This window comes from Hoplias malabaricus, chromosome 5, assembly GCF_029633855.1.
Source record: "Hoplias malabaricus isolate fHopMal1 chromosome 5, fHopMal1.hap1, whole genome shotgun sequence".
NCBI lineage: Eukaryota > Metazoa > Chordata > Actinopteri > Characiformes > Erythrinidae > Hoplias > Hoplias malabaricus.
Genome location: NC_089804.1, coordinates 32,926,756 through 32,950,146, shown reverse-complemented (window position 1 = coordinate 32,950,146; position 23,391 = coordinate 32,926,756). Strand labels below are relative to the sequence as shown.

At 41.7% G+C, this 23,391-nt stretch overlaps 1 protein-coding gene across 1 annotated transcript; it reads left to right on the top strand.

The window, feature by feature from the left end:
- Positions 1–4,187: 4,187 nt before the first annotated feature.
- LOC136696380 (uncharacterized) lies at positions 4,188–22,489 on the top strand. Its single transcript, XM_066670741.1, has 5 exons — positions 4,188–4,299; positions 11,762–11,967; positions 12,562–12,673; positions 18,749–18,844; positions 20,643–22,489. Exons 1-5 carry the CDS (start codon positions 4,255–4,257, stop codon positions 22,482–22,484), a joined length of 2,301 nt encoding a protein of 766 aa, XP_066526838.1. The 5' UTR covers positions 4,188–4,254; the 3' UTR covers positions 22,485–22,489.
- The last annotated feature ends 902 nt before the right edge of the window (positions 22,490–23,391 follow it).

Here is a 23,391-nt window from a genome sequence, read left to right as displayed (position 1 = left end):
GTTGATGTGCTGGGTCAGGACACAGGACATCATCTACATCACAGGCCACATTCTCCCTGGCCAGGCAGCATGGGAAATAACTCCTAGTATGCTGAGTCCATGTTTAGCATGCATCCACCCCTATGTCATTATAGGCCAGTTCCATGGCCTGCAAGAGATTTGCCCTGGTTTAGGGTTGCTGGTCACAATCTTTCCAACACCATGAAGAGAAGAACTCCTCTGCTGGGTTGAGGAAAAGGGAGTATGGTGGAAGAAAAACATTTAGGAAATCTTGGTTGATATTGAACCACTGTCTGACCTGGACGATACGGTGAAAACTCACATTGTCCCACACAGCAACATAGACAGGATGTCCTGACTGTTCTTGTTCCTGCTGCTCATGCCCTAACACAATATCTCAAGATCACTCATAAATGCCAAGAGATGTTGAGTGTTGTACGCCCCCAATGTGGGATGATGGTGGAGAACCCCATGATTGCTGATGGAAGCACATAACATGATATTGCCACCACGCTGGCCAGGGACTGCAACAATGGCTCATTGGTCAATCACGTTCCTGCCTCTCCTCCTCCTTTTAGCGAGATTGAACCCATGTTTATCCATGTCAATATATACATGTGGCAGGTCTGAGGAATCCAGTTGAAACATTCTCTGCTCTATTTCACGCAGTATGATTACACTTGTCTTTGAGGGACCATGTCAACAATGAGGGTCTCTTGGTGTGGGTTCAACATAGATGTCCTCCCCTGTGATGTGGCAGTCTTGCGATTCTACAAAAAAAACATGCCGTTACAAAATATTACATGCAGCACTAAGCCTAAAAACGTTTTAGGAAAATCATGTAATGAAAAACAATTTTACAGATCTGTATTGAGTCATACTGTAAACATATAAAGCAATTACCTTTTCTCCTCTCTGAATGTTCGGACTATGGTGGACACTGTGAATCTACACAGGTTGGGCTAAATTTGAAATCCTGCTTCCCCCATAGTCAATTCATGGACAAGAACATGGTCAATGATGGTTGCCCGTATTTCATCTGAAATGATCATTCTTTGTCCCCTCCCTCCTCTTCTTCCACATATTCCCCTTACTCTGCCTCTCTGTTTCTATCCATAGTGAAACTTGACCGGGACCCTTGTACTGGCTTATATTGGTTTCTTCAAATCATTGGTCACATGTGTGATCAATTTAGAGAAGCTGCGTTTAAGTTGTGATACCGGTGCTTTATTTGAGGTTCACTTTTGCTGCCTGTGCTTACCATTATGCAACCCACGTGCATCACAGTGCAAAATGTGTTTTAGTGGGTGAAAATATGTTTGCAAATTTTGTCTTAATCAGTGAAAAGGTTCTGCCAAAAGGGTGACCCTGTTGTGACTAACTAGATGAAATGTGCTTATGGTTCTGCCAAATGGGTGACAATTTCAATAAATGGGTTTAGGACACTGAGACTTTGATTCAGACAACAGAGTTTTTTGTTTTAGAAATTGAGAAAAACTGTAATAACCATTACCCTTAAATCCTAACCCTAGAACTATAACCCTTATCGTTACTTTAATCCTAAACACTAAACCTTCTATGTATTAATGTTAAAAAATATAATTATTTATTTTGTGGTGACCTGCTTGTGGAAAAGAATGACATGGTCCACACAAAATTATATATACCCGTTTCTCTCTCTCACACACACACACTCTGATGTCCCCACAAACACAGAGATGATTGCATGCGCACTTCACCCTCACTACAGCAACCAGCTCAAAATATCACACACAACACTGCATTGGTGCTTACTGTATATGTTATGGGAGAAATAAAACCAAATACAAATATATGATTATAATTATTTTCTTCAGCTTTATTAAAAAAAAATCCTCAGCAGCTCAGTGTATACCCCAGGGGTCAGAGGTCACTGTGTCCACTGCTGGTCTTTATTCCAATGCCCAGTGTGTCCACTGCTGGTCTTTTCTCCAGTGTTCACTTTCTTCTGGAGACTCACTTTCAGTTCCACTCTCAGAACCTGAACCCCCCTTAGTCGCAGAGTCTGCCCAGGTTCTGTTCCTTGGTCTGTTCAGTCTTGCTAAGGTCTGGGTCTGTCAAGCTCTTTCTCATTTCCTTATCTTCTTTTCTCCTCTGTCCATTTCCTTTTTTCACTGTGGGTTCCTTCTCTTCAGCTCCATGTCTTTTCAGACCCACTGCACAGAGATGATCTTCATTGTTTTATTTATTTTTAAAATTATGATATAAAACGAGGCAAAAGACTTTGCACTTTGTTAAATGTTACTCCATCAGACTGACCTAAACACACACACCCAAACATACACACACACACTCTTTCTCCTCGGGTACTGTGGGACGCAGTGGCTGGATGTAACTCAGTTTGACAGCTGGAGACAAACACACTCCGGCAGGGTGAGCATGTGTGTTTTTTCTGTGCATGTGTGTGTCTAAAGTGCAAATCTGTGTCAGAACATGGAGGCTTCTGGAACACTGGAGAAGGGAAATATGAATAAATAAAAACCCCTTTTTCTCACTGTGTTTAAACCTAATATCAGCCTGCACCTCACCACACAAACACACACATCCTAATATTATTTAACACACATATTTACATGCCAAAATGTTAGATTCCTTCAGGTGTATTTCTGTTCAATTTTGGTAATATTTGTGTGTTACTCTGTATTTAAACCAACAATAAAGTTATTAATTTTTTACCTGTTAAATACCATACCATACCATAATCTTCACCATACTTCCCTTCAGTTAGCACTGAACATTCCCTTTGGAGCTGTGCATCAACCTGTAGTGGATGTTATGCCTACTCTGAGAAAATAAACCAACAGCATTTTCAGAAATTGCTCTTAGATCAACTAAACCATTCCAGTCCAGTTCCTTTTGGGAAGTATTCCTTTTAGTGGCTTGCTGCTCTGAATTTGGAGGCTGTTAAAGGCATTTTAAATCCAATTCACTTTTTATAAAATTCAGAAAATATTTCCTCACCATAGGCGGCACAGTGGCGCAGCAGGTAGTGTTAGTCACAGCTCCAGGGACCTGGAGTTTGTGGGTTCAATTCCCGCTCCAGGTGACTGTCTGTGAGGAGTTGGTGTGTTCTCCCTGTGTCCGTGTGGGTTTCCTCCCACAGTCCAAAAACATGTTGGTAGGTGGATTGGCGACTCAAAAGTGTCTGTAGGTGTGAGTGTGTGTGTTGCCCTGTGAAGGACTGGCGCCCCCTCCAGGGTGTATTCCTACCTTGCGCCCAGTGATTCCCGGTGGACCCACTGTGACCCTGAGCTGGATAAGTGGTTACAGATAATGAATGAATTTCCTCACCATTTGCTGCTCTCTGTTCTGTTTGCACTGGAAAAAGCTCCCGATTTTGTACACAGCCTTGGCTGTGTAAAACAAAATAAGGTCTGTCCCAAATCCTTGTGAGTTATTCTGATTGTGTGTGTGTGTGTGGGTGTGGGGAAGTGTGGTGTGTAATTAGCATAAAATTTTAAGGCAGTGTTATGCTAATAATGTGATTAGCTCTAATTCATGCTCTTGTAATGAGCTAGTTTCCTTTACTCAGCATTTTCAGCAAACCCCCACAACCTCCCAACACCTATAAAGCATAATATTCTCAACACCCACAACCTTTAACTTGTTCACCTCCACTTACTGCTTTAACAGTCTGTACCTCACTGCATTGTGAGCAAGCAACCACCACAAAACAGAGAGAGTGAGTGAGTGAGAGAGAGAGAGAGATTCTTTATGTGAGTGAAAGATGCTGTTACCACTCACTGACTAATCAAATCCCTCCGCTAACCGTTGAATACTATTTAAAGGCCAATCAGCGCCCCTATGCAAATGAAGAGGGCGGGATTTACGCTCCAGCTGGGCTACTACAGTCATTCTAGCAGGGGGGCGTCTGGAGAGGGCGTGGCTCTTCTGTAAGACTGGCAAGAGCACAGGTGGGTGGGGCTAATGAACGTGATTGGCAGGACGACCGAGAACGAGAACCACAGAGAGAGAGAGAGAGACTGGGCAGAGAAGCTGAAGAATCTGCACCTATCTCGCTTCCTCTCATCCTTTCCTTCCCTCTTCCTTGCTCTACCCCCTCATCCTTTCCTTCTCTCTCTCTGCCCCCTCATCCCTCTCTCTCTGGGGGTGTGTAAGTTAGTGCTGTTCTTCATCTCCCCCCTCGGTCTCTCCCCCCTCTCTCAGTATCTCAGCGGTGTTGGTGCTGAGGCTGAAACTCTCGTTGCTGTGGCGATGGGCTGTCGGCTGTCAGGGCCGTGGCTTGGGGATGGAATGGGGGTGAGATTAACCTTTTATTGCCTTTATTACCTCAGTATTATCTCTTAAGCATTGGGTTCTGCTGTGGACGGTGCTGACCACTCTGCGGTGTCATGCTGGTGCAGATGCTGTGAGACTGGTTTTATTCTTTGTTTTTTTTGTATATATTCTCTAGTTTATTCTGTTACTGTACATTTCTAGTTTACTCTCAGACATCCCTTGATTAATTATTATTTTTCTGTCATTTTGGTTTATTTTTCTCTGTTTTTACTGCATTTGTTTCTTTGGTGCATTCGGTTTGGTCCCTGTGCAGAGGTTTATGTTACAAACATCTCCAGTGTGTGTGTGTAAAGGTGTATTGATTCTCTGCTTGTCGTGATGCTCACACACACAAACACCTGATTCAGTGGCTTATAGTGCGTTTTGTTGCTGATACTTATTCTGAGTGTGTGTGTGTAGGAGCTGATGATGATTTGCTGTGATGGCACTGTCAATCCACGGCTCTTTACTCTTTCTCTCTTCCCTCGTCTCTCCGTGTTCTTTTCACTGGGTTTAAATGTGCACAGTGTGTAAAAAAACCTGCAGCTACATAGCGTTCACTGTGTGTGTGTGTGTGTGTGGGCTGTATGTGCTTGGTTGAGCATTTCCTGCTTGTGGGGAAGAAATCAAACTGGAGACACACACACACACATTCCTGTAGCTGATAAGGACGTGACTCCGTCCAATTTAGAGCCCATATCTCCATCTGGTTCTGAGTCGATCTGCGTGGATTTGGACAATAACTCATCGTCTGTGGAAGTTAAAGATTATTGATTATTGATCTGTGCTAGAGCAAGAGTCAGGTATTTATTCAGATCTCGACATCAGCCACAAAAACACAATCCTTTATTTTGGTTCCCGCAGGATTTCCATGGAAACAGTGAGTGATGGAAAAATGTCAGATGTGTTTCTCATCTAAAGGCACTTGCTGGTGGCTAACAAGCTATAGGCTAACACGCTAATAGCTGCTCACCCCACAAAACACACAGCGAATATTTGTTGTTGAATCAAAACCAGTCAGAACTGATAAAAAGTCTAACAGGCTAACAGTTACTCATACTACCACTGACCCAGGACCACGGAGGCCTTGTCCTTAAGTGAGAGACATCTCACTCTTTGCAGAACCTAGACACACAGTCCTGAGAGACCACCATCACATCGCCAGAGGCAGGATACGAGTGGAGGTCTCTCAACTTTGGGAACCAATGATCTACAAACAAACCGTTTCCCACCTCTGGAGAGTTGAAGGGGTCTCTTGGGGTGTGTTCAGGTTTAGCAGGGTACAGGGTGTCCCCTTGCTTAAGGATAAGTCCATCATCTCACTCCATTTCAAATGGCAGTCAGGCAAAAAAAAGAAAGAAAGAAGCAGAGCCAGCAAGTCTTTTAATGAAGGGGATTTAGACATGGATGAAAAAACATTGTGCATGTACTCGTCTAAACCAGGGGCTGGGTTTTCAAAACGCATCTGACAAGATTTAAACAATCTATTTGGGTTAAACTTAAAAAATGGGTTTTTCAAAACAAATTACAAGTTTTTTTATTCTGAAGATTTGGATCTGGATTTTGTAATCAAATTTAGTCTTTAATCAGGATTAAATGCTACAATTGGGTTTTTCAAAACTTCTAGCAGAAATTTTGGATAGTTTTGATACCAAATAACAGGATTATCATGATCCTACCTTGAGAGGTGGATTCAAGTAGAATTCAAGTGTGTTGAGGACACACTTGGTACAGAAATTACTTGGAAATTGAAGTTAGGAGGTCATAAAGACCTCTATATATATTATTTATAAGAAATGATGCCTTTATTGTCATTGCATGTGCAACGAAATTAAGGAGAAATCCAAACTGCACTTACACAAAGAGTAAGTAAACATAGCTAAATATATGGGTTCAAGTCCCGCTCCGGGTGTCTGTAAGGAGTCTGGTGTGTTCTCCCCGTGCCCACATGCTCCAGTTTCCTCCCACGGTCCAATTATCATAATATAGTAATTATACCACAGTTAGTTCCAACCTTGCAGTGTGACTGGCTGAGAGACATTCCAGGAGTGCCAAAATTACACAGTAATGGCACTCGGACCAAAGCTCTTCAGGTATCACTCCACAAAATACATGTAACCTAGCAACGATGCCTGTGCTTACAAGGCTTTTTCACCCAATGAGGAATTGGTTCATTTTCCATTTTCGCACCTTATTTTGACTTTGAACAGCGCAGTATATTTTCATCTGGGCAGTATTAGCCCCCGCACCCCCCAATCCATGCACAGAAGAATCTTGAAATTCTATTTTAAGCACCCCTACACCCACCGGACCTTATAATTCATTGTAAAGTGCTACCTCTCATTTGCCTGCCTCACACATATTATTGTTTATGGATTACATAAGGTAGCACCTGCACAAGCCAGAGAAAACTTTACGTGTAAATAACTATGTAGCTTTTTAAAAACTATTTATTGCTTTCAGTAAATTACCCACATGAAGATGTTACATTGTTCAATTTTAACATTCCACCTTAAATGCTGCAAGGGAGAGACAGGTTTTGGGCTGAAGATGTGTTTTTAGGCACTTTGTATGTAACTTCCTCTGCTTTTAACGTGGAGCAGAACATTTAGATAAGAACACAGGTTTATTTTATATGTGGACTGTTTGTATTTTCTGCACAACATAAGCAGAAATGTATAAAACTAATCTGCTACAGGCTCCAAGTAATGTATGCATGATTTTAAAGTGGAAGGGAAAATCTCAGCACTTCATAATCTGGTGGCTGTAGTAGTGAGGTATTAGTTCTGTGAGTAGTTCTACAGTAAACACAAATATTACTGCAGTGAATCAATACATCGGTGTATAAAGTTGAAGTAAATGGCTGAGGCACATTGGTTAAAATGTTAAGAAAAACCTTTCACTTAACTTGAGTCACTAAAAGAGAGTTTAGTTCTAATAAAAAGTAATACACTGTTAAAAAATAGAAAACATGTTAAAATGTAGATGAAGCTTCTGTGGCTTCATCAAAAAAAAAAAAAAAATAGGCCTAGTTTTGCAGTTGAACTGATAGAGGATGAGTTACTGTACTTATACAATATTTTTACATTGCTCTAAAATATATTGTTGGTGATCCCTTACTACAGAGGTTGTGGTGTGGTATGTGACTCATTGGCTGGTGTAATGAATTTATCATTAATGTACTGCAGATATTACAGTAAACAAGCAAGACTCTGTAAGGATTTTAAGACTTCAGTTCACTGAAGCACGTGCCTGTGCTGGACTGGTCTCCCATTATGACCAGAAGAAAAAGTTGGCCCTCCCAATCATCATTGTATAATTCGCACCCTGTTCATAACAAAACGCCAAATAAACGTCCAGAAATACAGTATACTAAGATATATATCATGATATGTTATCATACACTAAACAGTACCAACCCAGACAGCGAGCATATATCGATCCACTGGCATAAAAATTGGCACACCACTTACTGTAGAGAGAGATTAGTCTCAAAATACTTTACAAATGCGTAAATGTTAATCCACAAATAAAACACAAGTCACAAATATGTTTCACTATTCACAAATGAATACATCCCAATCTGTGTCTCATGGTCTGCAATTTGTACAAATACAGTTACATTCATAAATGCATGTCTTGATAAGCCACCGCTAGGTGGCACTGTAGTTTTCCCCAGTGTTTCAGGACTGACCTGTTGCTGTCAGGGCTGCAGCAAAACAACCCCCTGTAGGTGGGACTGTGACTCCTTTGGCTGCCGCAGTAAATGATAGACAGCTAACTCTTGCTGCTGATTGGCTAAATAAAAGTGATGACCAATGAGAAGAACATATTCTGTTTAGGAGTCATGGGGTATCTGCCCCTACCTTCGACTGAAAGATAGTATCGGTCTGTCTGAAACAAATCACACTCTTAACAATCCAATCTCAAAAATACGGAACACAACGCGTCCCGTATCAGTCCAATATGCAACACAGCTTTTGGTTATGGAACGCCATTGGGCTCTAAACGTATGAACAATATGGAACGTTATTGGGCTCTAAACGTGTGAACACATGCGCGTTAACATGCTATTAAAAATGTGCATGTTAACATGTAAAATTGAGTAGTGATAACGTGACTAAAAAGAACATGTTTACATGTTTTAAGGTTTTAGGTTTCCGCCAATGGGAGCCCTCGAATCTGGGTGTACTTACATATTCATAGTAGGACTTTCATCACACATTGTAGCCCCTACATTTCATCTGAATTATTCATAACATAGTGAGCTAAGTGCTGACCTATGTCTACGTTGAGCCCTACGTGAGCAGTGTGAAGACAGCAACACTTGCGAGCTGATACCCATGGCAACTGGAAGTTTATTTTTCACAATAAATCTCTGTAGTGTTTAATACCTTAAAATGTGTAAACATGCATATTATTATATAAATTAATAAAAATTTGAAACGCGTTAACATGTAAATATCTTAGCGTGTTAACACGAAATTATACTCTACATGATAACACAGAGAATCCAGCACGTTTAGAGCCCAACGGCGTTCCATATTTAGTGTCCATATGATTTTTTTTTGACAACCCTAGTCTGCAGTGAAATTAGGGAACATCCGCTGGACTTTAACGTCGTTAAATGTGGGGCACCTCCAAAAGTGTTCTATATTGATCACCCACTCCTAACTGTCTGTGATATGAAGCTTAATTCAGCGGCTTGGAGGCATATTTTCTTCAAAGTTCCACATTAAATGTTGCGCAAATGCGTCTCCATTTAAGTTGGCCCCAGGTCCTAAAACAACAGTGCCACCAAGCGGTGGCTTGTTCGCCTGCTGGCCACATTTGTGGATCAGGCTGCATTTGTATTTGGATTGGGTGAAATGCAAAAGGAAAGTCTCAAAGTCCAAAAACCTGCAAGAGGAAATGAACAAATGCACGTCACGGAAAACACGTGAGTGACTTGATCCACAAATGCAGATTCTACAATTTACAAATACATTTTAAATTCGAGACTTCGACTTTACAAATATATGCAATGTAAATGATGTTATGATATGTCTATGAAAACCAAAAACATGTATTTATGAATGTAACTGTGCTTGTACAAATTGCAGACTGTGAGACACAGATTGGGATCTATTCATTTGTGAATAGTGAAACATATTTGTGACTTGTGTTTAATTTGTGGATTAAAATTTACGCATTTGTAAAGTATTTTGAGACTACTCTCCATACTGGTCCACCATCGGACCACTCAAATTACTGTCCTGTACAGGATATAACTCATTTTTAATCTCCTCAAACAGACTTGAAATTCATAGACTTTTACTCTGGAAAACAAGCTAATACAAATATTACCAATAACTATGAGAGATATATATAACTATGAGAGAATATAGAGCAAGCCTGAAATAAAGTGATTATGTTGAAAATGTTGACACTGCTAGATTAAAATAATTTTCTAATCTAATCTCATAAAGAATAACAAAATAACCCAATTAATGAAAATTTTGTAAATTGGACTGTGAATGGAAAAGTGCTAAAAGTGGCATTTTGTAAAAAAAATCTGTTTAATCACCAGAAAACACTTTGCAAAACGCCAGTGGACCTCCAACTTTGCCCTCAATCACCAGTCGTGTTCCACCGTCTCCTTGCTATAAGGGAAGTTCTCTGGGTTTTAGTTAAAATAATATTTTGGAGTATCGCTCCAGAGTGGGCAGAGCGCTGGCGTTACACCAATTTCTGTGACCATCGAATTCTGTGACCCTAGAGGGCGCTACTTCAGAGCGTTGGCATAGGGGAGTCACAAATTACGACGGCAACTGTCAGAAATCTCCATATACACCTTATAAACACAACAGAATCTTCATATAAACCTTATAAACATTCAGGTTTAAGTACATTTATATAATTAATATTCAGTGGGGTCACAAATTCTGACAGCAGCTGTCAGAAACTGTGACCCCTATGTTGGACATGAATTAGCGCCCTCTAGGGTCACAGACGTCAGTGTAATACCGGCACTGCACTACAGTCTTTTCAACTACAATGTATTAAGCATTAAACGTCCCTGATAGCAAGGAGACTGCGGACCACTGTTGGCCCACTGAGGGCAAGGTTGGAGGTCCACTAGTGTTTTGCACAGCGTTTTCTGGTTGGACCGCTGGTGATTAAACAGACATTTCAGACAAAATGCCACATTTTAGCACTTTTCCATTCATAGTCCAATTTACATTTTCTTCCTTCATTAGGTTCTTTTGTTATACTTTATAAATAAGATAAGAAATAAACCATTTTAATCCAGCACAGTCTCAACATTTTTAGCATAATCATTTTATATTAGGCATACTCATTATTATATCTCTCATAGTTGTTGGTAATATTTGTATTAGTTTATTTTCCAGAACAAAAGTCTCTGTGAATTTAAAATCTGTTTGAGGAGATTAAAAATTAGTTATATCCTGTACAGGACAGTAATCTGTGTAGTCCAATGGTGGACCACCAGTGGTCTACAGTCAGATGCAAGTGGACCGATATATGCTCGCTGTCTTGTTACAAAATTATAAAAGGAACTTAGAGTCATACTAAGTTATGGTACTTATACTTTTGATATTTAAGTACTTTTGTACTTTTACTCAAGTAGAGATCTACAACGAGGACTTATGTTTTTACTAGAGTAATATTTTACATTGAGCATCTGTACTTTAACTCAAGTAAAGTGGAACCCCTACTAAAGAACGTCTATACTAACAAACTTTCCAAGATACGAACCAGGCATTTGAATATTTTTTATACAGCTAGTGCCTGTGTTACTCCTCGAGCCAGTGGTCACCTCTTCAAGGTTTATATGTAACCACTTAAATCTTTTTTATTTCTTTTTTATTAGTTACCATTGTATATCCTTTTTATTTGTAGTAATGCTATATTTATTTTTTTACTAATTTGAGAATTTTGTAAACATATATCAGTGCAAAAAGTGTGACTTTCGGAGTGGCCTGGAACGCATTAATTGCTTTTCTATTATTTTAAATGGGGAAAATTGACTCGAGAAATAAACTTTTCCACTTACGAACAGGGTCACGGAACGGATCAAGTTCATAGGTAGAGTACATGGTACACTGTACATGGTTTGTGTATTTGGTCCACCACTGGCAAGTACTTGAATTTGTGTCAAAATTATCAAGAAATAAAACGAGCTGGAGCAAACCACTACCTGACTTGTACTTGAAAGCAGCATTAGTTCTTCAGTCCAGCTCCTGAAGTCCTGACAAATGGCAGAGGAGCTTGGCTGAATCTATCAGGGTACCACAGAAAAACAATCCAGTTTTTGGTCCGATGAGATTTTTGTAAAACTGATAAAAATGTTTTGTTCCAAAAGTGTGAATATAAAATCCTACAGGTAAATAAATCTTTAAATGTGTGTGTGTGTGTGTGTGTGTGAATGTGTGTCCATTAGGTGAATACTCATGATCTGAGCCACATACGGAATAGAGAAGCTCTAAGAATTTTGGCGAGTTACGAGCAGCCAATCACGTTACAGATTGAAGGCCGAAGGGGGCGGAGCCTACAGTTCCACAGGACATCAGACTGCAGCACCCAAACAGAACGACCATGGGACCCTCTACATACACTCACCATCACACATGCACCTTATTCAGACAGGTAATGCACACAAACACAAACAATCATGATTTTTTCACAGTGTTGTGTTAATGGAACCAAACACCCTCCTCACAAAATGAGAGGACACATGGCTGTGGGTCTAGTTTGGGGAAGGCGGTGGTGTTTAAACCCAGTCCCAGTGGAGAGTGATGTGCAGGACACTGTGAAGGACAGATATCCACTGTCTTCTATCATCATCATCATCATCACTCCATAGTGACCGTGTAGACGGTCCCTCAGAACCCTGCCCACTGAAAACAGAACCCTGTCCAGCGGCGTGTCCAGACTGAAAGGAGCAGACGGTTTACCTTCTTCCCTCAGAGAACAGCTGCGTGTGTGTATACAGTACAGATATTTAGGAGCACTGAAATGTATTCTCCAAGAGAAATTAGGCCAATATGTCTATTACTTACACAAAAAAGCACACAGTGTTGCTAACACACACTAGGACATCACACACACAAACATACAGGCCCCCCCCCCCAACAATCCATATCCCTTATCCTCTGTCCTTCAACACTGTGGCAAAATAGTTTAAAGCTATTTATTTGAGGTTAAGTGTTTTTACCGGGAACTATATCTTTGTCCCTTCAGGCCATACTACAGTCACATGACCCTTCCTGGTAATCATGGGAACGGAGGGAGATATGATTACTTACCCAATACTCCACGGGACCTGCAGGACAGGCACAATGCTCCCTGCCATGTAAGTGCAGTTTAAAATAAGTGTGTGTGTGTGTGTGTGTTTCATTTAGGGGAAGTAAAGCCAGAGCAGAAAAAAAATCTACATTAGATTTATAGACTATAAAATCTCAGAGGATTTTCGATTATCTGATGTGCTGAGGATCTGATGAGCTGATTGGCTGACTGCTCAGTGATGTCCCTCAGTCCTGAGATACATCCTGGAGAGATGATACTACTGTAAACACCTAAGAGCATAATAGAGCATACTAGCATACTACAGCATACTGGTCAGAAACTGCAGGCGTTCTGCACACAGCTAAAACAGACCCCAAGTGTGTTAATGGTGTGAGACCGGTGTGAATGGTTCCGTCATTAAGACATTTAACACTAGTTTGCAGTGGTGGACAAAGTACACAAACCATGTACATGAGTAAAAGTACAGATACTCAAGGTAAAATTAAAAGTCCTCGTTGTAGATATCCACTTGAGTAAAAGTACAAAAGTATTTACCTTCAAATGTACTTGAGTACCGAAAATAAAAGTACTATGACATATTATGGCTCTAATATCCTATTATAATTTTTGTAACAAAATTTATGCTGAACTAGGGATGGTACCAATACCACTTTTTTCTCTTCCAATACTGATACCAATATTTCATGTTCAAGTTTGCCGATACAGAGTACCGATACCAACTCTATTTTAACTACTAGACAGATGCCTATAAATCCAGATATTTATATTGCTATACTTAGAGATTTTATTTTGTTAAAGCAGTGTTCTGTATTGCTAATAAGATGTAATAAGCTTACCCAGTAAACAAGGAACGTCCCTGGGCGTTCAAAATAGGTGTAAAAGTAGTCTGTCCGTCAAGGACATATTTTAAACGTCAGTAGACGTCCAAAATGCGTTTTATACAAGCAATTTATTTCGAGACCAATTAATAACGTCAATGGACGTCCAAAATACGTCTAATAGTCGTCTTTTCAATGTCTGTGTTTGGACGTCTTTTCAACTTTCAATTTCAACCCTAAGAGAACGTTGATTAGACGGCAGTCATTACGTTATTTCATCGTTGAATCAACGGCTAAATGTTTAGGTAATATGCTAATAAGATATATTAGGCATATTCATTATTATATCTCTCATAGTTGTTGGTAATATTTGAATTAGTTTGATTTCCAGAATAAACGTCTCTGTGAATTTTATGTCTGTTTGAGGAGATTTAAAAATAGTTATATTCTGTACACAGGACGGTAATCTTAATGGTCTGATGGTAGACCAGCAGTGGTCTAGTCAGTGGTGTGCTAGCCTTTTTATGCCAGTGGAACGATATATGTTCGCTGTCTGGGATATTACATAGTGCTGGATGCACGTGTCCCCAAATAACGAGTATTACCTGTAGGAGAACACAACATGCTGTTACAGCCTTTATTGACGCAACGGCGCTGTTTAAGAACCATTTAAGGTAGCCGCCGCAAATATGTGCTATTCCGCTGCAGTGTGTTGAGACCGCGCTTACTATGTATGTATGTTTCTTTACACTTATATAGCGCCTTTCTAGACACCCAAGGACGCTTTACAATCCACACTGCTCAGAACACTCAATCCACACACACTGGTGAGAAGTGGCAGTCAAACGCGCACTGCATCGGGCACTAGGGTTTAACCCAGGACAGAGTGCCAATCCATATCTGGGCACATACAGACATTCATTCACATACACACTCATTCACTCACACACCAGGACAGTTATTAGACAGAAGCCGTCTTCTGTCTTAATAACTTCACTTACCCTCCATGTTTTTTGAACTGTGGGAGGAAACCGGAGCCCCCGGAGGGAGAACATGGAAACTCCACCCAGATGGGACTTGAATCCAAGATCCCAGCGCTGGGAGGCGAATGTGCTAACCACTAAGTGTGCTAGCCGCTACTATGTTTTCCTATCCACGACCCAAAGACATTTTTACATGTTTTTTCTTTGTAAGTCTACACAAATAATAACCGCAGCAAGTTGTACGTCCGTATTTAACTGTCTTTAAGGAACACGATTTGCATGTTTGGTTGGGAAGTTTGGGGTCGTGCAGCGTGTTTGATATAGTCGTGTAGTGTGAAATGTGAAATGGTTTATAATCTGGCCCAACTTTAAATTGAGCTGCATCTAATGGCGTGCATGCGCGTATCTGCTTCATGGGGTGTATCCTGAAAAGTGCCCTGTGTATTACATGTAGGGAATAGTGAGTAGTCAGCCATTTCCAACACACCTACCGATACTGTGTTTAAGTGCCAGTATCGGGCACGGGCTGATGCGCACCTCTCCAGAAATGCAACTCATTGCGTCTATGCAGACTACAGTATCCCTTAAAAGATTTCCTTACGTAAGGAATTTTTTTTAAGGGATTTAGCTACGGCACTCATTGGATTAAATTTCTGTTGTTTCTATGGAAAGCCTCTTGTACCAGCTCACTAAACTTTCAGAAAAAAATGGAGGAAAAAAAGAAAACTAAATTGGTCAGAGGATGAAAAGATAGTACTTTTGGAGGAATACAATAAAAACAGACGGTCAGGGCATTTGAAACTCGGTGAATGATGCAGCACACTGGTGACTTATTGACATGAAATTCCTCGCCTATTACTGGCTGAAAGAATCATAAGAACCGTAGCATAACATCGGAGAGCATTCGTTAACTGCACCGCAGCAGGAAAAACACAGCTGCAGAAAGTAGCGTGATCCAACTCAAGACGGTTAAACAAATAATGGATTGACTGCCGATCAAATCTATAAATCTATATCAAATCAACTGCTCATCATTAAGCCTATCCAGTGGGGTCTCCCAGTCGTAGAACGACAGGGGTTCTGATTTTACTTTAAGGAAACTTTGACTTTATGGAAAATCTTGATTCAATCTAGACAATCTAGAAGATGTTTGAAATTCAGCCCTACTTGTCTCGCTGTGTAATGGCAGAGTGACATGGACGCCAACACACATGTATATTTCACAATGGCATAGGACACTGCATAACATAGTTTTACAACAAATACCAGATATGATTTGGGGGACTTTTTCTGATCCTGGTGCTCCCCCTAGAGCAATTAACTTTTACAGCACTGTACTTAATTTGGCAGGGAGCGGGAAGGAAGGGGTGGTTTCCTAATCTCCTCCAAAAGTTTCATAGTGCAGTTTCTGCAGTGATGAGCCAAGAGTAGCAATGACAAAAGCACTTATTCTCTCCATATTACGGGTCAGTGAAGCATTACAATGATTTGAAGCAGTCATTTTATGGTAATAAAAATATTGTATAGTTTTTCTTTAAACTCTCTGTATTGTCTATATATTTGCAGAGTATATTCTGAGCTATTTCTGCAATTCTGAGACATCAAGACATTAAGGCTACTGTTTTGATTATCTGACTTTTTGCCTGAAATCTGTTTTGTCTTTTGGACATGTACTGTACATATTTTTGGGTTTTGGAATGTTTTTTTTCTGGTTTTGACCTTACTTCACGTATTGTGTTTAATAAATCTCCAACTCACTGTCACCCTCTGTGATTGATTTGTGACATCTACAGATTCGTAAACTGTGTATATGAATGAATAGTAGTTGCTGATGACTGAAATACAGTCAAATACTAAACGGTAATTCATAAAGGTTCTAAGAACTGAAAATTATTACTTACAGTCTCGCAGCAGACTGGTAAATACAAATTCACGCAGCAGTTGGTAAAAACAAAGTCTGCCTTTGGTATTATTGGTTTTAGGTGGAGAAACATTTTCATGCAGAGACTGTTCGTTCATCTCCTAGCAACGTTGCCACTGTGTCACACGGAGAGCTGTGCGGAGCAGGGAAATTTGTTCAGACATGTTACAGTTTTATTGACACACAAACAAAAAAGTAATGGCAGATTTTCATAATGTAGTAAAAAGTAAGATATTTGACTTTGAAATGTAGTGGAGTAAAAGTAAAATGTCACACCAAATGGAAATATTTCAGTAAAGTACAGATACATGAAAAAAGTACTTAAGTACAGAAACGAATTACATTTACTGTCCACCACTGCTAATTTGTTTGTGTGTGTATACAGACGTACAGTGGGCTTTAGCTATTAAACCAGGACAGGACGATGAAAAGTGGATGAGGCGGAGGTTTTGTTGCTGAGGTTGGGGTTGAGTTATGTGGGGCAGCATTTACACATCAACAGAAGTCTGTGTTTGTGTGTGTGTGTTTGTGCGTTGTACTGAAGCTGACTGAGCTCACATTCTAAATGGAATAAACAGGTCAGTCATGCTGAAGTTTTTGTTCCGCTGAGATCGGGCTTACAGCAAGGGCCTAGAGTCAACTAAACACACACACACACATTCCATAATTAACACCAAAAACACACGTGCGGGGGGGATCACACTCACCACTCCAACTCATCCCAGAGGAACTGGACATTATTGTATTATTATTTTTTAAGATATCAGGTGTACAAATAAGTGTTATTGTGTAGTGTACAATTGTAATTCAAACTCCAAGCTTTCTCCACTCTTTCGTCTTTTTATGGTAACTGTTGTATAAATGACAATTATTGTTTTATTTTTAAAAAATGTAATAATAGTAAAGTAGTGTGAGTAGAGAATTTATTGTTCGCTTCATTCGTTACAGTCGCTGCATTCTCCATCAGGAAAAGGTGCTGCAGAATCATATGTTGGATTTGTTCTGTTCTTGGGGATAATATTGTATCAGAGGCGATTGCTCTAAGACTGCAAGGGAAGCTCAGCTTCTCCTAAAATGTCAAAAAAATAAGTGATCAAATATATACTGTTGTGTGTACATGTCAATGAATAAATATGCACTACAACGCGCTCAACATTTGTTCAGAATCAGCTTCTTATCACTGGTAAAGACACGGCTTTCCTCTCAAGCGTCCACATAGTTCAATAGCGAAGCAGCGAAACCAGACGAGTCATTGGATAAATGCTGGGCTTTGTCCTGCCCATCGGACGCTCAGCGTCTCTGGGGGTCTATGGGGCAGTGGGCTGGCCTCGGCTGGCCCGGACGCTCAGCTTCTGCATGATCATTGGATGATCTGTCTAAGGCTGAATCTCTTTTTGATTGACAGTGAAATGAGCGAATCAGCGATCCTTTGGTGTAGAGATCCGTGGAAGCATTAAATTTTCATTCTGAGTTGAACCGGAGAATTTCTTAAACCTCTTAGCGGCATATTCTTTGTTAAAAACGACTAGTGACAAATCGAGCTTCTATTCTGGTGGGTTTTTTTGTAGCTGCTTGTGTTTGGAGACTGACTTCTATCACTCTTTCTGACTCCTATCACAGTTTCTGTCCAGCGGGTGCTGCTGAGCCCCTCCACCGTCACAAAGCACTCACAGGCGGACACACTTCACATGGGCCAAGGCCGTTTAAGCAGCCTAGCTCTGCTGGCCATTGTGAGGACACTAGTCAAGTCCCTGGAAAAGACGCCTTGTTGGTACGACAGGGTCACAGATCATTTTCTTGAAAAGGAACGGAGGGTAGAATTTATATATAAATAAACCGACACATTTTATGATGTAGGCCGAAATTGAGCTTCCCCTCCTTGAAAGACCAGCATCCGCCACTGTATTGTATCCAAAGGTATATGTGAGTTTGAGTTCAGATGATATAAAATGTGGATTTTGATGTTAGAGATTGTGAACTTAGTGTATTAATACTTAATGTATAGGTAATTTATTGTTGAAAAAGAGTTGTGATTTTTAATACAACACAAGAGTTACCATAAAATTACAAATGAGAAAGTTTGAATTTTGAATTACAGTTACACAAAAATGCTTTTAAAACCCCTTTTAGCACACCTGATAATATTTGGAATATTGCAGTAAATCCAGAGATCTCTCACTTCCTCACAGGGTTAGGGAACATATGGCTGGGATTGAAATGTGATTGTTTTCACAAATTCAAACCTAGGATTTTTATCTCCCAGAGATATCACACACAGAGCATCGTTCCCAAAGTCTGTGCAGGGCGGATTAATAAACCACACCCAAAAATGTATGATTTAGTAAAGTCTCAGTAAAGCCGTGTTTTCCTCCCTGTGATGGTGTTGTCGTGTTTCTCAGGACTACAAGCTATCGAACCGAGGGCCACAGGGACAGAGCTGTCTCATCGGCTGCTGCAACACCAACCTGGAAGAACCCAGCAGCTTCCAGAGCCAGGTGAGCCTCCACAGGACCATTCTAGAGGACACATGAAGTGTAAGAGCTTAAGACAGGAGTGTGTTCCACTCAATGCCAGAACAGCCTTTCCTCTCCTGTGAAAGCTTTACACCTGTTGTTAGACCATAGCTGTGAGGATTTGATGGAGTTCAGCCTCATAATCATCAGTGAGGGTCAGGGACTGGTGTTGATGATTAGTTCTGGATCACACTCATCACTCCAACTCAGTTCCATGTTCCACACACCAGAGGAACTCCATCACTCCAGTGAACACAGTTGCACTGTTCCACACACTAGAGGAACTCCATCACTCTAGATAACATGGTTCCACTGGGAACTCTAGATGGGCAGGTCCACTGGGTGTGGACACAGGGCGGCCCAGGTGAGATCAGAGTGCAGTGAGAGTCCCTGTCAGGATAAGCTGGGCTCTGATTGGATGATAGAAATGTGTGGACATTGTGTGATTAAATGATTAACCATCAGCGAGCAGATGCTTTTGCCATTCCAGTGGAAAAGAGCAGACGACTGTGTGTGGTTTCTATTTACAGCAGAATTAACAATGTGGGTTTATCTCACAGTCATTTGAATAGTTCTGAATTTATTTGCATATGCAGATCAGGTGAATACTTGCTGACAGACCAATAACAGTCAACAATAAGTCCCCACGTTGACTCCTAATCAGAGTGATGCAGTTAGTGGACAGGCCTGGTCAGATTGTGGTGCTGCGGTGTGTGATACAGCGTCTATCGGCTCTGATGCCTCCCTAGCCGTTCGGTGGCATTATGTAAATAAGCTGTGTGTTGCTAGGCAACAGTGCTACACTAACCCATGAGTTGCAGGCACTGAGCAGAGCTGCCAACAACCAGATTCATTACAGCATATCCAGGACCTGCATCACCTTGGTTTGGCCCTTAAGCCTTTCTGAGCCCTGAGATGTTCTTCATCAGCTTGAGAGAGAGCGAGAGAGAAAACATTTCTCTTGGAAAGGTCTCCCCATCATCAACAAATCCCACCGTCCACTTCCGGAGTCGACCCTCATCTCGGACCACCAGATAAACTTTACAGAGAAGAACAGAGTGGTTCTGAAGCCTCATAAATATTCTTAATTGTAATAAAACATTCTCTTGCTCTGTGTCATATTTAAAAAATCACAATTCTCATTTTATTCACCAAAAAATTACATAAAAATTAAGTATAAAGTAAAACTCACATGTACTTTTGGAAACAATATTATCCCCAAGAACAGAACAAATCCATCACATGCTTTTGAAGCACTTTTTTTCCTGATGGAGCTCATAATGAATGCAGCTACCAATAAATTTTTTCACTTGCCATTTTCACACTACTTCACTTATAGGTTATTTTTTGTTCAATAAAATGAGAACTGTGATTTTTAATATGACAAAACAGTTACCATAAAAGGACAAAAGCTGAGAATGTTCAAATTATGAATTACAATTATACACTAAACAAAAACACTTTAAAATTCATTTGTATATATAATATTTTCTTAATTAAGTGACCTTCCCATCCCAATCCCTATTCTCTAACCTTCAAGAACATCAAAAAGGACACACCTGATTAATTTTTTCCAGGTGAGTAAATAATCAAAATAAAAATGCAACTTGGAAGAAGGTCACGTTCAGACTCAGGGGTGATGTAGTGTTCTGGTGTGTTCAGTCGTGAGTGTTTCTTCAACAGAAACAGTATGACGTTAATAAACTGATATTTATTGCTCAGAGGAGTGACCCCTAGTGGTTACTGTAGAGTTGATTTAATAAACTGTGCATGTTTACAGACAGAAGATGAAGACTACATGCTGGAGAAGTCGATGGGCTACCTGCCTCTCCACCACGAGCTGGACAGTGGCCTAGGCTGGACGGATGGCAGCTTCCACCAAGGAGAGCTGTCCGGTGTAGAGACAGAGGAGGGGCTTGAAGAGTGTCACGCCCACCGAGGAGGAGGAGAGGGAGGATCACCTTCGTCAGAGTCGTTCATTTCTTCTGAGCTGAGCGACTCTGGGTTCTACAGCGTGAGCACCGGCGAGTTCCTGCGGTTCCAGAGGCTGCTGGAGAAGAGAATGCGCCTGTATAACACCCGGATGCACCACCAGGGGGACCTCAGGGAGAATCAGAAGGGTCACCGGGAACTGGAGGCTATACCCGAGGCATTAATGGTGCAGCCAAACGTGTGTGTGCCTGGCGGGATGGGGGGGCATCCCAGAGGTCTGTTTCGGGTCTCTTCAGTCCAGTTTCGAAAGGCTGAGCGTCCGAGTCTTAACCGACACAGCTCAAGCAGCGGTGCCCTGTTCACTCCACACCCCGCCATCTCTGCCTGCAGTACACCCTCCAGCCAGAAGAGGCTCCCCCCGCATCACAGTGCCTCCACAGGCATGCTTCGTAGGAGCAGAACACTGCACCATCGCCCACCGCAGGTGGAGCATCGCAGAAGAGCTAGTCACCCAGCCTCACCCAACTACTGCATGACCCTCCACAGTTACAGCCACAGGATCCAGACGGAGCTGCCAGAGAAGTCAGAGCTGCTTCTGCCGCATCTTGCTAATCTCACAGCGCACCATGCTAATCAAGCTACACAACATGCTAATCACACACCACACCCAATGGAATATGCCACACACCATTCCAGCCAAGCCACACATCACGCTAACCACCAATCACACCCTCCAGAATATGCTGCACACCATGCTAACCACCAAACACATCCTGCAGAATACGCTACACAAGCTACACACCATGCTAATCAAACTACGCATCATGCTAATCACCAGACAATCTCTGCAGACTATGCTACATTCCATGCTAACAATGGCACACATGCTAAATACACTGCCCACCATCCAAACCTCACTCTTCCGGCCCATGCCACTCTCCCTGCTAACCACGCTCACCTTGCCCAGAGGCCACGCCCCAAACATGCCATCAGCCAACCCAGTCTCACCAGCTCTTTTGAAGACTCGCACTGTGACCTGCCCCTCCTGTCCCACGAGCCCCATCACCACGACAATGGCTGCAGATCTCCTGGTGCCATTTGGGAGGGCCGGAATTTTGCGAGCGAGTTCCCTGCTGGCAGAGAAAGAGAGGGTCGCTTCCACACGCTCAGCCACACCCCGTCGCAGGAGGTCAACGACACCTGGCCCAAACCAGCCTCACGACAGAGCTTAGGTGGGCTTTACAGCACACTGGAGGGCCACACAACCACTATGTCACCCACATCGTCACGAAAACCTGGCAGTGGGCCAGCCACAAACCCCCGGGCAGTCCGCAACCAGATGCTGCGTGATCGGGCTCTGAGATTGGCAGATGAGCGCAGCGGCATGAGCACAGACGAGGAGAGCCACTGCGAGATCCGGACCGGACGCTACTGGAGCAGAACCGAGCGCCGGGAACACGTGCTGCAGAAACGAGCACAGAGAGGAGGCTGCGGTGTGTCCACTGCCACTGCAGGTGGCACCAACACCGTGCTGGAACTCAGCCAGAGGAAACTGAGCCGCCTCCGAAACCAGAAGCTGCTGGACGACTGGACCACAGTAGAGGAGCTGCTGACCCATGGAACGCGGCTTGGGGCCAGAGATGACTCGCTCCAGATCCCCAGCTCACTGCTCACTGTCACCACTGTATAGCAACACACAGGGAGAATGTCCTGTGTGTGTGTGTTTGTGTGAGTGTGTGTGTGTGTGTGTGTGAGAGAGAGAGAGAGAGAGAGAGAGAGAGAGATACACTGCCTTCACCACATGAGGCTACCTCCTGTTCTCAATGTTTACTGTAGATAGATGTTTCTGGACTCTCGTAGTTCATTGTTTCTTTCCAGAGGTTTTCTTCTCTGGCTCGGTTTAGAAACATAATTAAATGGCCACTAAAACAAACACTGCAATTCTTGATTCGACCACTTGGAGCAATACTGCACTGCGGCAAACAAGGACCTGAGCTACTCTGAAAATATCTTTGATTTCTGCAGCAAACTCTTGGCACCTTTGATTTTGTTAGAGATTGGCATAGAGATTGGGGCAGGGAGTTGAACCCTGAATCTGTGTTGGAGATTTCAGAGTCTACTCCATGCTGCAGTGTTGAAGTTTGAACTCAGGATGTTCTTAGACAGGAATTCTTAGACACATCTGGGTCCGTAGGTGGATTGCTGGGTCCGCTGGGTGGTCTGTGCTGCTATCTGTCTTGATTGTTCAAATTCTGAACATTTCCTTGTGGTGTTGACTCTTTCTTAGATTCCCATCACTTCAGAATCAGAGACTAAGTCGACTCCAGAGTTCTTGGCTCAAACAGCCCTAGCTAAGATTAAGCTCAAGATAAAATTAAGTTTATCTGGTGCTAAAAATAATTAAGAAAATAAGACTATATTTCTGTAAAATGAATTAGATACAAAAGAAACAATTTTGTTTTGAATCCAACAAATTTGCACAAACTATGTCAGATAATCTGATTGTCTTCCACTGGGTATGGGAACAAAAAAGGAATGTGGCATTTTTACATCCTGAGACCTTGCCCATCACCTGAGACGATCATAATTCTTCTGAC

Excerpts from the sequence above, each read along its gene's own strand:
- LOC136696380 (XM_066670741.1), top strand. The coding sequence starts at position 4,255 with ATGGGCTGTCGGCTGTCAGGGCCGTGGCTTGGGGATGGAATGGGG. Across the intron at positions 4,300-11,761 it reads GGCTTGGGGATGGAATGGGG|GTGAATACTCATGATCTGAG; the intron begins GTGAGATTAACC and ends TGTGTCCATTAG. Across the intron at positions 11,968-12,561 it reads CATGCACCTTATTCAGACAG|GCCATACTACAGTCACATGA; the intron begins GTAATGCACACA and ends TTGTCCCTTCAG.